Genomic DNA, 13,080 nt, shown 5'->3' on the forward strand with positions numbered 1-13,080 from the left:
CTTTTTTTTTACTTAATTTTTATTTTGAGAGAGAGTGAATGAGCGAGGGAGAAGGATAGAGGGAGAGAGAGAGAGAGAAAGAGAGAGAATCTTAATTTGCGCTGGGCGTGGAGCCCAATGTGGGACTCAATCCCACAATCCTGGGATCATGACCTGAGCTGAAATCAAGAGTTGGATTAGGAGTAATAATAATACCTACTTCAAAAGATTGTTGGGAGCATTAAATGAGCCAACTGAGCCCTCAGGCGCCCCTCGAATGTATTATTTAGATCCTGATTTAAAGAGATAGACTCTAGGTACAGTTCTTAACAAACCTTTAGCTGTTAACTGTGACAGTTTATTAGTCTAACCCTGTTTTTTCTTCAGGCCTGGGTAACACCAACTCATATTGTATCTTTATAAATTTGTTGGGGCTTGTCCACACTTAGCAGAGGTTTGGAGCTGTTGAGAAACTTAACATCGAATTGGCATGCTAGACGTTGTCTTTTACTCTAATTATAAAGACAGACCAGCCATCCAGTGGAATTCTCCACACTTCCTTGATTTAATAACCAACTTCCCCAGTTTGTGTAACTTCCTGGATTCTTGGAGCTGAAATTACTGTTGGCTTTCATCATAATGAGAGGGCTCTAATGTAACAACTGAAGTACCTTGCTAAAAGGAAGGGTATTTTCCTTCCCTTCAGGTTTTAGCCTTTTGTATCTTTGTGCTGTAGAGCTGCAAGAGAGGATAGTCACAGATTAGTGATGATCTTTGGGAATCAGAAGGAAAATTCTCCTGTGCCTGGCCTCTTTGCTTACCCATTATTATTCTTACAGTGAGCTTCCTCTACAGGTTAATAGTATTGTGTCTTCTTTGTAGTTTCTAATATAAACTTACTTTTATTAATTTGAACATAGTTTGTAAAGAGTCACAAAGCTTATCCCCTGTCCTGCTTCTTTCCCCTTTGAAGTTCCAGTCCCCAAAGATAACCATTCCCCCCTCCCACCCCTTTTTAAGTAGTTTCTTCTAGTGATTACCTCCTTATTTATAAATAAATTGCTCACACATATTTCTTGTGATTTAACAAACTTTGGACATTATCTACTCATTTTCCATATGTTGGATGAGGATTTAATGCCTGCACACACATGCACACCTGTACATACCCCTTCCCTCCTGCCCTTTCCCCATCATGATTTTTGGCTACATCATTGGGCTGTATTTACTGTTGATTACTTGGATATTATTCGTTGCTGAGCCTAGTTCAGTCTTCCTTTCTTATACATTTGTTTAGTTTTCTGTGTAATTGTTGCTAAGTTCTTCCTAATTATTTAACAGCTGTATCGAATACGTATCATTATGTCATTCCATCTTTGTTCTCTTTACCCAGACTTCAGCCTTTGACACCTATCCCATTCTCTTTGTCCTTGTTTTGGGGTTTATACCTTTTTATTCCTTAATTGTCACTTCAGTAGGATTTTTTAACTTATATTTTTAAAATTTATATTTGATAGATAGTGTATAACATAGCTCAAAGTTCAAAAGGTAGAAACAGATACAGAATAAAAACTTTCTCTCCTATCTTTCCCCATTTCCCTCCCCAGAAATAACCAATATCATTAATTTATTGTGTATCCTTCCAGGAATATTTTATAGTATAGTTCCCTTTTGTATAGAAATGGTTGAATTCTATACACATTGTTTTGCTTTTTACCTAACAGTAGATTTTAGAATTTATTCTATAACAGTTCTTAAAAAGCTTTTTTATTTTTTATTTAAAAAATTGTTTTTAATGTTTATTTTTGAGAGAGAGAGAGAGAAGAGAGAGAGAGAGCATGAGAAGGGAAGGGGCAGAGAGAGAGGGAGACACAGAATCTGAAGCAGGCTCCAGGCTCTGAGCTGTCAGTACAGAGCCTGACACGGGGCTTGAATTCACAAACCGTGAGATCATGACCTGAGCTGAAGTCAGACACTTAACCAACTGAGCCACCCAGGTACCCTAAAAGCTTTTTTTAATTTTTTTATGGATACACTGTATCACACTGTGTGAGTGACCACAACTTAATCAGTCCTCTATTGATGAATACTTAATTTGTTTCCAGTCTTTTCTTTACCAGTAGTGGTAGAGTGATGATTTTGTACATAAGTAATTTTCTCCTTGTGCTTGTGTATCTGCTAGGACAAATTCCGAGAATAGAATTTCTGGCTTAACACAGGACTTAGAATTTTAGATGTATTATATTTTCTTACACTTGTAAGACAGATTCTGTGAAATGTGAAATATTTGACTTTTTTTCCCATTCAAGTGACAAATCCTTTTCCCCTTCTGTCCACCCGCACCCAATATAGGGGCAACCAAAATAGGTTTGAGTACAAAAGTAAGTGGATACTTTGCTCTTGGAGGTGGATTTCCTTTTATATTTAAGATGTGATATATTATTTTCTCCCCTTTTCTTCTATTCTAAAAACCTAAAAGGGTAGATATGAAATAGCTTTTATCATACTTTCAATAATAACTTTTTGGGAGATAATTCACACACCATACGATTCACTCATTTAAAATATACAATTTAGTGGTTTTAGTGTATTCACAGAGTGTGAACCCATCATCACAATCATTTTAGAAGGTTTATATCGCTCCAGAAGGAAACTCCACATCCATTAGCACTCACTCCCTATTTCCCCCTACCTCTTACAGCCCTGGGTAACCACTAAATCTACTTTCTGCCTATAGATTCACCTATTCTGGATATTTCATATAAATGGAATCACACAATATGTGGGTTTTATGTTTCTTACCGTTTTGTCTCAGAAGTACCTGAGAAGTTTGAGTGAGTAGGTGGTTTTTCAGGTTGATGTGGGCATTTTGGGAGATAGGTTGTTCTCTGCCCAGGAGGAGGGGGCAGGTTAGTTTCAAAGTGGAGATTGTCTTAGAAGATTCTTGGGAAAGAGCCAGTCAGCAAAGACATTCAGAGCTAAACTATCTTTCCTACAATGCAAGAGCATTGTGTAAGATAAGACTATACCTAGACTATTTTTACTGCTGAAGATCTACAGAATCAGTGAACAGCTTGCTGAGGAATCATCTTGAAGTCAGTGCTATTGGGATTAGAATACATTTCTGGCTTTGCAAGGGAAGTCTTTGGGGGAAACACACAGTTATTTTACAAAGTTGACTGTCTCTATTTTGTTGCATGATGTACTTTAAATAATATTTTTTTTCAGTTGAGTTAATTTGCTTATATCCTGAGCTTTGCCAGAAAATACAGATCAGAACGCTTTCATGAGCCCTAGCCGGTTTTAGATTCACCTTTACCTTCTACATCACTTACCTGTTATACCATACCTTGAAGTGCGTATGCATTTTCCTGCAGTCAGAGCAGTGGCAGGTATCTCTCCCAGACTCATTTGGTTCTTATTTTGCCAAAAGGATTGATGTGTCATGTTTCCTTGAAGCCCGTGCTGACCCAGAAGTTACCCCACTTTCAAATTACAAAGGAATTATCAAGTGCAAGGGACCAAGGGTCATGTGAAGGTTACGGCCGTGTTTCCTCCATTGTCAAAATTCAGGGAGCTTTCAAATAAGAAACAAAAACGGTCACACAAAATTTCATCTCTTTAATTGTTCTGCAGTCTTAACCATCATATGTAATTCTCTTTGCTGCTTGGTGTAAGAGTGAGGAGGGAGGTGCCCTTGTCCTCTAAGGATTTATAAACTCCTAGGTGGCAGCTGTATCCTAGAAGGTAAAACTCAAACAGTCAGAGGGCCATTTGGCAGCAGTCTGGGGAGCAGGCCAGCAAGAAGATAAACAGTTGCTAACCTGGGACTGTGGGAAACAAGGAAACCAGGCTTTGCTATTGGCAACCTTTTAATGCAAGAGTGGAAGGATTTAAAGCTCCCCAGTGGAATTAAAAGTTTGGCATTATAGGAAAAGTACTTAAGTAAGTAAATAAATACATACATAAATAAATCATTTTTTTTTAATCTGAAGAAGGATATGTTAGGATTCCTTTGATGAAAAAAAATCATATCGGCATGCACATAAAAGGATATTTATTGATTTATTTATGTAGAGTCTAAGTGGGTGGAAATACAGTTGAATCCAGAGGCTCAAAGTGTGATTATCAGGTCTCTTCCTTTTCTCTTTCCCTCTCTTGGCTTGATCCTCTTCTGTGTTGGCTGTATTTTTGAGTGGGCTTTCTCCACATAGTGGCCACAGGCAGCTCTAGGCTAATAACCTCAACAGGGAAAACACACACACACACACACACACACACACACCCCAAAACCCTATTTGTCCCAGTAGTTGCAATGTGGGATCCAGAATTGAGTCCCATTGCCCATTACTGAGCCCATCATTATGTGGGCTTGGGGTGGAATGTCCTAACTGGCCAGATGAGTTCACACACGAAGGGGGGAGAAAGTGGGCAGTTGGCTCCACTTAAACCACTTAGACTAAGTGTAGGAAAAGGATAGTTCCCAAAGGCCCACCAGGTGTTGCTACCAGAAGACAGAGTAGATGCTCTGTGCAGCCAGATCTCTGCCTGCTACAGAGAGGAAATCAAGAGCTCACCTGGTTTTGAAGTAGATAGCAAGATAATGTTGTTAGAGGTAAATACGTGTTCTCTGCTAAAGATTAATGAGAGGAAATAGGCATAAACAACGTAGGAGGGACTTCAGTAATAAATGTTTTTCAGAAAAGCTAGAAATAGATCAAAGTTTTATTAAGCAGACCCCATTTTCCCGCTGATTTCCATTATAAAGTCACAGCTGTATTCCTAAAAGGGAACAGATCCACCAGATTTCTCACTTGGGAACTTCTGATGAAAAAGCAGTTATGGTCGCTGTAGATCTGTGGTGTCCACCAGAGCTTGCGATGTAGCAGTGGTACAATTCTGCCAGAACTGCGGTTACCAACTACCAATTCACTTTTGCTTTGGGCTTCTTCAGATTTGGAAGCTGTTTCCTTTCCCTCCCTTAGTAAACAATCTCCCTCCCTTTCTCTCTCTCTCTCTCTTAAGAGAGAGAGAGAGAGAAAGAGAAGAGGAAAGGGGCCGAGGGAGAGAGAGAGAGAGAGAGAGGAAGAGAATCCTAAGCAGCCTCCACGCTCAGCGCGGAGACTCACATGGGGCTCGATCTCGCGACACTGGGATCATATGCTCTGAGCTGAAATCAAGTCTGATGCTCAATTGACGGTGCCACCCTGGTGCCTCTATTTATCTTTTTCTTAGCCACTGACATTTTTCCTTTGCTAAGACAGCTTTAACTTCATCTTGGACATCCAAGAACTTTTCCATCGTTTTGCATAATAGAGCTAACTACAAATGCAGTTTCTCATTGTGCCAACAGGGGAACTGTCTGATTCAGGTTCTTTCACAGCCTGAAACTTCCTTAAGAGCAGAGCTTTTGCTTTTATAAGATTGGAGGCCACATAAAGGAAGTGGTGGTTAGGACCACATGCAGGGACTTCCCAGGCTTTTTGGAAGCAATGAAAAGGTAGGGGTGGGGAAGGCAGAAAAGAAGCAGGTACAGGCAGCCTTTAGCAAGTGCACTGCCTTTGTGTATATCTGACTTACAAGAGAATGGAATCACAACCTACAACATAGAAAATAGTATGTAGACTTTGCCTGCACGAATGTCAAGTTTAAACGGGAGATTGGCAAACTCAGATGAAAAATTATTAAAGATTTCTTAAGCATTTCTATTACTCCTTCCCCATCTTTCTTAATTCCTGAAATTTATATCAAGACTATATCTTTGAACTCTTTTATTAATTCATTCATTCAACAAATAGTTACTGAGCGCCTGCTGTGTGCTGGCACTCTTCTAGGCATGGAGGCTACCAGCAGGGAACAAAACAAAATCCTTCACTTTGTAAATTTTACCTTCTAAGGAGGAGAGTAGTCGATAAATAAGCAAATGCCATATATAACGTGTATAGTGCTAAGAAGAAAAATCAAGCATAAGGAGTGGTAGGAGAAGGAGGCTGCCATTTTATATGTGATAAGTGTGATATTTGAACAGAGACATGATGGGGCTTGGGGAGCAAGCCCTAAGGCTACCTGTAGGAGGAGAAGCCTGGGCAGAGCGGGATGTCAGAGGAAGACAGTAGACCTGAAGCAGCGTGGTCTACTCTAAGAACAGTGAGGAGGCCAGAGGTGCTGGAGGATAGTGAGCAGGGGAGAGTAGTGGGAAAAGATGAGGTCAGTGAGTGAGCAAAGGCAGGTGGAGATGGGGTTTGCTCACAAACAAGGGAGAGGGAAACCATTGGGGGCTTTGGGCAGAAGAATGATGGGGCCTGATTTGGTTTAGCCAGATGGTCAGCTGTGATGAAGGTAAATGGTAAAAGCAGATGGGCCAATTAGGAGATTATTGGAGGGAAAAAAAGGAAATCAACAGGCCAGAAATGATGGACCAGAGTAGTTGAAGTAGAGGTGGTAAAAAGAAGCAGTCTCTTCCTGGATATATTTTGAAACCTGTATTTCTTTCCTTTGTTTTTTTCTTCTTCCCCACTATTCTTTAAAAGTGTGTAACGTTTTCTTCCCAAGTAACCCAATTTGTATTTATATAATTTTGAGACTAGGGGCTTTATTTCTAACTCTGTCATAGATCATATATCCCCTCCTCTCTCCGTCCGTGTAAAGTTTGCTCGATATGGGGCGGGTCTCAGATAATGATTACACATCTAGGAGGTACTGGCATGATGGGAAAAGGAATCAGGAAGTGAAGGAGTCTCCCTTTATCTGCAGTTTGCCTTTCCACAGTTTCAATTAGCCTCGGTCACCTGTGGTCTGGAAGCAGATAATCCTCCTTCTGACTAAATCATCAGAAGGTCAGTAGTAGCCAAACACTGTCACAATGCCTGCGTCACTGACCTCACTTCGTCTGCTCATGTAGCCATTTTATTATCTCACGTCATCACAAGCAGAATGTGGGCGAATACAATACATTAAGATATTTTGAGAGAGAGAAAGACCACATTCACATAACACTTATGACAGTTGTTATTGTTATTGCAATTGTTCCAATTGTTCTATTTGATTAGTTATTGTTGTTAATATCTTATTGTGCCTGATTTATAAATTAAACTTTATTAGGGGCACCTGGGTGGCTCAGTAGGTTGAATGTCCGACTTCCACTCAGGTCATGGTCTCATGGTTTGTGGGTTCAAGCCCCACATCAGGCTCTGTGCTGACAGCTCAGAGCCTAGAGCCTACTTCAGATTCTGTGTCTCCCTCTTTCTCTGCACTTTCCCTGCTTGCACTCTGTCTCTCTCTTGCTCAAAGATAAATAAACATTAAATCAAAAAATAAATTAATTAAACTTTTTCATAGGTAGGTATGTATAGGAAGAAACATAGAATATAGAGTGTTTGGAACTACCTGCAGTTTCAGACATTCACTGCGGGTCTTGGAACATATCCCCTGCGAATAAGGGGGGGCTACTACCATACTTGGAAGAGAGACTCAAGAGCAGGACCTTCCCCACTTCTGATCAGGGAACTCAGCCATAAGTATGGGTCTCCTACTGATCATGCCCAAAATGCTCTGAAGATATTTCCTTGTGGAAATTACTCTCATCGTTGACAGTTTTACAGAGAATACTCATATTGGAACAGAGAACCGCAGCAAAGACAGGAAGCACTGCTGTGCTTTGGCAGGAATAATACTAGTCATAGAACCATAGAGTCTCAGACTTGGAGGGCTCTCTGGAGGGTATTTAATCCAGTCTTCTGCTGCTTGTGAATCCCTGCCACAATATATAATCATCTACCCTCTGCTTTAAGAGACTAGAATCCAAGGGCGCCTGGGTGGCTCATTTGAGCATCAGGTTGAGCGTCTGACTTTTGATTTTGGCTCCAGTCATGAACCCAGGGTGGTAGGATTGAGCCCCAAGTCAGGCTCTGTGCTGAGCATGGAGCCTACTTAAGACTCTCTTTCTCTCCTTCTCTCTCTCCTCCTCTCTCCTCCTCCCCCCCCCCCTCACTTGCACTCTCTCTGTCTCTCTCTCTCAAAAAAAAAAAAAAAAAAGAGTCTAGAATTCATAAATCATAGAATGCCAGTGCTGGAAGTGATCTTAGAGAACACATAGGACTGAGACTAGAAGAATCCAGGAGTCTGAACTCCCAGACCCGTGTTCTCTGCACTCACTATGCTGTCATTCCAAATAAAGGGCAGCCCTTCCTGGTAGAATTACAGAGGTGGGTTTAAGTGTCTCAGTGTTCATCCCGTCACAGGCTGTCTGGGTTTATTTGCTTTCCAATTTTAAACCATAATGAATCCTTTCTTTTTATTTTTAACCCCAGGGGTTGCCTTGCTCTCAGATGTGTACCCTGAGAAAATCTTGCTTGGCCTGTTGGCTCAGTATGACGGTGGTAAAGACAAGCACACGCCAGAGACCAGAATGAAAGTCGGGGAAGTCCTGATGCGAGTTGTCAGGGCATTAGGTGAGTTTTCCACGGCCTGGAAAATGGTGGGGGGCAGTATGGCTTCGGAACCAAAGTCTGTGTACCTTGGAGGTTTCTTATGCTAGCAAGGGGAGGACAGTTTCAGGGCTGAGATGAACTACTTCCTGCTCAAGGATTTAGCAACAATCCACACGCCCACTAAGGGATTGGCAGCAATAGTGCCTGTTTTCCTACCACTGCTTGTTCTCCGCCCCTCAGCTATGTTGGGGCCTGATTTTCGTTGGAGCTGGAATGAGAAGTTTCACACTGGCTGAGCAGCAGCAGGAGGAATGTCAGACAGGGAAGGAATAGCACTAGCTCTTGTTGAATGGCTACTGTGTGCCAGGTCGTCTGCATATATAGTCTCATCTAGTTTTCCCAACAAATGCTACAGAGAGGCTGTTGTTAGACCCGTTTTATAGGTGAGGAAATCATGGTGCAGAGACCTTCAGCAGTTTGTCCCAAGACACTTTCAGCTGATAAATAGTGGTGCTGAGAATTGAACCCCCCAACTCAAAGGACGTTGCTCCAGACTACATAAGCTGAGAGTTGTAAGTAAGAGCATGAGCTCCTGGGTCACAATATCTGGGTTCAAATCTCAAACTGCTGCTTATTGGCTATGTGACCATGGAAACATTTCTTAACGTCTTGGTACTTCAGTGTCATCGTGTATAATATGAGGATATTAATAGCACTTACTCATAGGGCTATTGTAAGGATTAAATAAGGTAATACTTGGAATAGTGTTTGACACACAGTACAGGCTCAATAAATTTTCATTTTTGCTAACAAGAAAGATTGCTTTTTTAAAGAAAAGAAATACTTTATTATTTACTACTTGTTGAGTACCCTTAAGGGGCTGGGAGATGGGACACTGGGGAGTCAGGACAAAGAAAACAATTGTTCACGTTAAAGATGGGGGTTAAATTAAGATAAACTAACAAATTTCTCCATAAGTCAAAAAGTATACTGTTGTTATTTTTATATCGGGCTATATAACATAGAATTGGGAGGGGGTTCTTTAACTTGCGTTACATAAACTTAGCCATTGACTGCTACACTGAATATAGATAGCTTGAAGCCTTAAAATAAGGCAAACCAGTCATTCAAGTGTGGCCAGTGGTATATAGTATCCATTGAGCCAACCAGCTGCCATGTTGAACTTGAAGAATTAAGGTGTGTTTGGGGGCCATATTCTCACTCTGTATGTCTGTGTCACATTACATTAAGAGATGTAGTAGCATCAGTGGTTAATATTTTGGCCTGAAAACAATGCCACACCGAACTAGACTTCTTCTTTAATCTAGATCAGCATCTTCTCAAGCACCGATAGATTTGTTCTCGGCCCGTTAGTAATTCCATCATGTATCCCCTAGCCTGTGACCTAAGGCAGAGAGAGAAGTGATCTCAGCTTCGTTTGACTAATTTGTCTGTGAGCTCGTAAATGTTACTCTACCCAATAGGTGAAGATTTTGGAAAACAAAATAGCTTTTTGCCACTTGCTTTGAGAAATCACACTGATTTCTTCTTTACCAGCGTTCAAAGTATTTACAAAGCTTCTGAATAACCATGCATTATTTCTTCAGATATAGCCCTGAATTTTCCTAATTTCTGGGCATCCCTCCTGGTTAAAAAAGAGGACCTAGATCTCTACCCACTTAAATAATTTTTTTCTACCTAAATCTTTTGATTAGTGAAAGAAAAATCTCATGAAAGTGAAATTTAGAAAAAAAAATGTTTTCTAGTCTTTAAAGAAAGACCAACTTTCTATATTTGCCTTAGTCCTAAATATGGATCCGAAACATACCAGACAAGTGCACCATTATAAGAAATCATTCTCTCACAGGAGGTGTGAATGTTAAGCTTCAAGTATCTCAGGTCCAAGTGCAACCTGTGACTTCTATTTGCGTCTATCATTGGGATTATCGGAGCTAAGAGGGAACGTATGCCATACATAGACTACATCAGTGTAACATGTACTTTCTCTGTAACTTCTGGTAGACCTCTACCGCCGGGATGATGAACACTGAAATGCATGTTTCTCGGTCTCTAGTGACCAGGGGTGGGAGTGGAGGTGAAGAACTGGGTGGATTGGGAGAGAGGCCTTACTCCACCTTACATGTGCCTATAATTAGCCCAATTCCCAAAACAGTCTTTTGCGGGCTGTTTCAAAGAAAACTCCATCAATTCTCAAAGTTCTAATGTTTCCATAGCCTACTCTTCTAGGTATCCAGCCATAGATACCGCCTTTAGCTTTACCTGCCAGTTTCTAATTCACATTACCAACATGTCCAAGTGCGGAGACGAGGTGGCTTGCTGAAATCCTTTCACTGGAGTTAAAGCCCGTTTTTACAACATAGCCAGTATTCTTAGTTTACCAGTGATATGGAAATCCCTGTGGACAGCCTCTCTGTAAGGCTTCCTTAATAAGTACCCTGCTTTCATTGGCCTGGGACTTGCTCTGTCCCCACCCCCAGCTCTTCTTTGCAGCAGGGGGAGTTCCACAGGAGAACGAGGCCCACAGGTGGGAACCGGGTGCAGGACACTGCTGCTTCCTCTTGGCATCATGCCTAGTTCCCCAAGCACGTCTGCTTTCCTTCCTGCTGCTAGACGATGGTGAAAATCAGGAGTTTTTTCTTGCCATTTTTAAAAACAGAGGTATCACACACACACAGTGAAGTATAGAAAGTATACTAACGTCAGTGTAGAACGCTTGTAGTAGCCCATGAAGTTTCCTTTTGTCCCTTCCTAGTCTCTACCTGCCCCAGAGGTAAGCACTATTGTAAACTTTTTGTCACTGTCCGTTTATTTTGATTGTTCTCAAACTTCATTTTCATGGACTCAAATCCCCATATTTCTAGTATGCCGACAGATCTAGACACTTTTGTAAATTGGGGTCAAATTTGGGGGCTAAAAATACTTCATAGGCATGCTGTGTATGGTCTTTCCTGTTGTCTCACAAGAGGAGGCACATAATGTCTGGTCGTCTCATTTTAGTGGTGCTGAGGGCGATTAGTGGTGTTTCTAGTCAGGTATATCTGTTATAAACTTCTCCATCAACCTTCCTCCTCATGGTTTTAAGTAACCATTGATAATTGTAGCCTAGATCCATTATTTCATAAGGGTTGTATATTTTTTTTTAGACATTAAGAAACAGCTACAGAGAGGGCTACTAACTTGCCTAATGTCACACAGCTAATTAATGGTAGATCCCGAATTTGAACTCAGACAGCTTGACTCCAGACCCAGTCTTATTACCCAAAACAGTGTTGCTTCCTGAACATTCTCCCACGTTATTAAGCACCTTTTTCCTGTCATTAACATGGACATTTTCCACATCCTCTGTAATTTTTAATGATTGCGTGGTAATATATCATTTGAACATACTATAATTTTTTCAAGTGACCAACTTACAGGTTGGTCCGAGTTTTTTGCTGTTATGAATTACATTAAGATGAATATCCTTGTAGCTAAATCCTTTGTGCAGATTCATGATCATTTCCTAGGAAAACAATTTTCTAAAAGTAGAATTTGTTAAAAGCATGTGCATATTTTTAAAGATATTTATTGCTAAGTTGTCTTCCAGGGAGGTTGTGCCAGTTTATTTATTTAAAATTTTTAATTTGAGTATAGTTGACACACAATGTTAAAGTAGTTTCAAGTGTACAACATAGCGATTTGAGAAGTTTATACGTTATACTGTGCTCACTACAAGTATATCCGCCATCTGTCAACCATCTAATGCTGTTACAGTATCATTGACTGTATTCCTTATGCTGTGCCTTTTGTTCTTGTGACTTACTCATTCCATGGAAGCCTGTACCTCCCACTCTCCTTTAGCCATTTTGCTCGTCCCCCTGGGATTGTGCCAGTTTATATTTCAGTGTTTGAGAATATTTGTCTATACCCTCGTCAGTACTGTATATGCCATGTATTATCATTTTTATCAAGCACATGTATAAAGAAATGCTACCTTGTGTTTACTTCCATTAATTCCATTGATAAGGTTAAACATTTTTCATATATTTATTGACTAAATTTTGTGTGTATGTGGAGGGTGTGTGTGTGTGTGTGTGTGTGTGTGTGTGTGTGTGTGTGTGTAAATTGGCTTTTCCTATTCTTTCTCCATCTTTCTGTTGGGGGTATTGATTTTGTTATTTGATTTATAAAACCTTTACCTATTTAAAAATTGTGAACCACTGAAATTTATGTTGTGACTATTTTCTATGGGTTGTTTACATTGTAGTTGTGTTCATACTTTCTGTTTCACCTTATTTTGAAACACAGAAGTTTTTTATTTTGATATAGGCAAATCTATCTATGCCTTTATGGTTTTTCTTCCTATAGGAAGGCTTTCTCAAACCAAGATTATATATTAATCTGTATGTTTTAATCTCTACTCTTCAATGTAGAAAATATTGTGGAGAGATTTTGGTTTCGTTTCTTTTATTTAAGGAACTGTTTAGTTTTTTTATTGTACTTTTAGAAATTTAATCTTAACACATTGCTAAATTACCAATCACTCCAAATGTTTCTCCATATGTTTCCTCTTATATGGCCCAGTGTCGATGTTGACAATAACCTGTGGACTGTTATCTGTCATTGCAGTTTTTAAAACTTCTTTTAAAAATATATCATTAGAATACTGTGC

General features: G+C 40.1%; 1 protein-coding gene across 1 annotated transcript in view; it reads left to right on the forward strand.

The window, feature by feature from the left end:
- TANGO6 (transport and golgi organization 6 homolog) overlaps window positions 1-13,080 on the forward strand; it is a 194,872-nt gene that overhangs the window by 104,747 nt on the left and 77,045 nt on the right. The window contains exon 15 of the mRNA XM_047078653.1: window positions 8,289-8,429. Within this exon, the coding sequence (XP_046934609.1) occupies window positions 8,289-8,429 (141 nt within the window). The remainder of the gene's footprint in view (window positions 1-8,288; window positions 8,430-13,080) is intronic.

This window comes from Lynx rufus, unplaced genomic scaffold (genome assembly GCF_022079265.1).
Source record: "Lynx rufus isolate CCGP_SWC_20201006 ecotype Redwood Valley unplaced genomic scaffold, mLynRuf1.p SCAF_16, whole genome shotgun sequence".
NCBI lineage: Eukaryota > Metazoa > Chordata > Mammalia > Carnivora > Felidae > Lynx > Lynx rufus.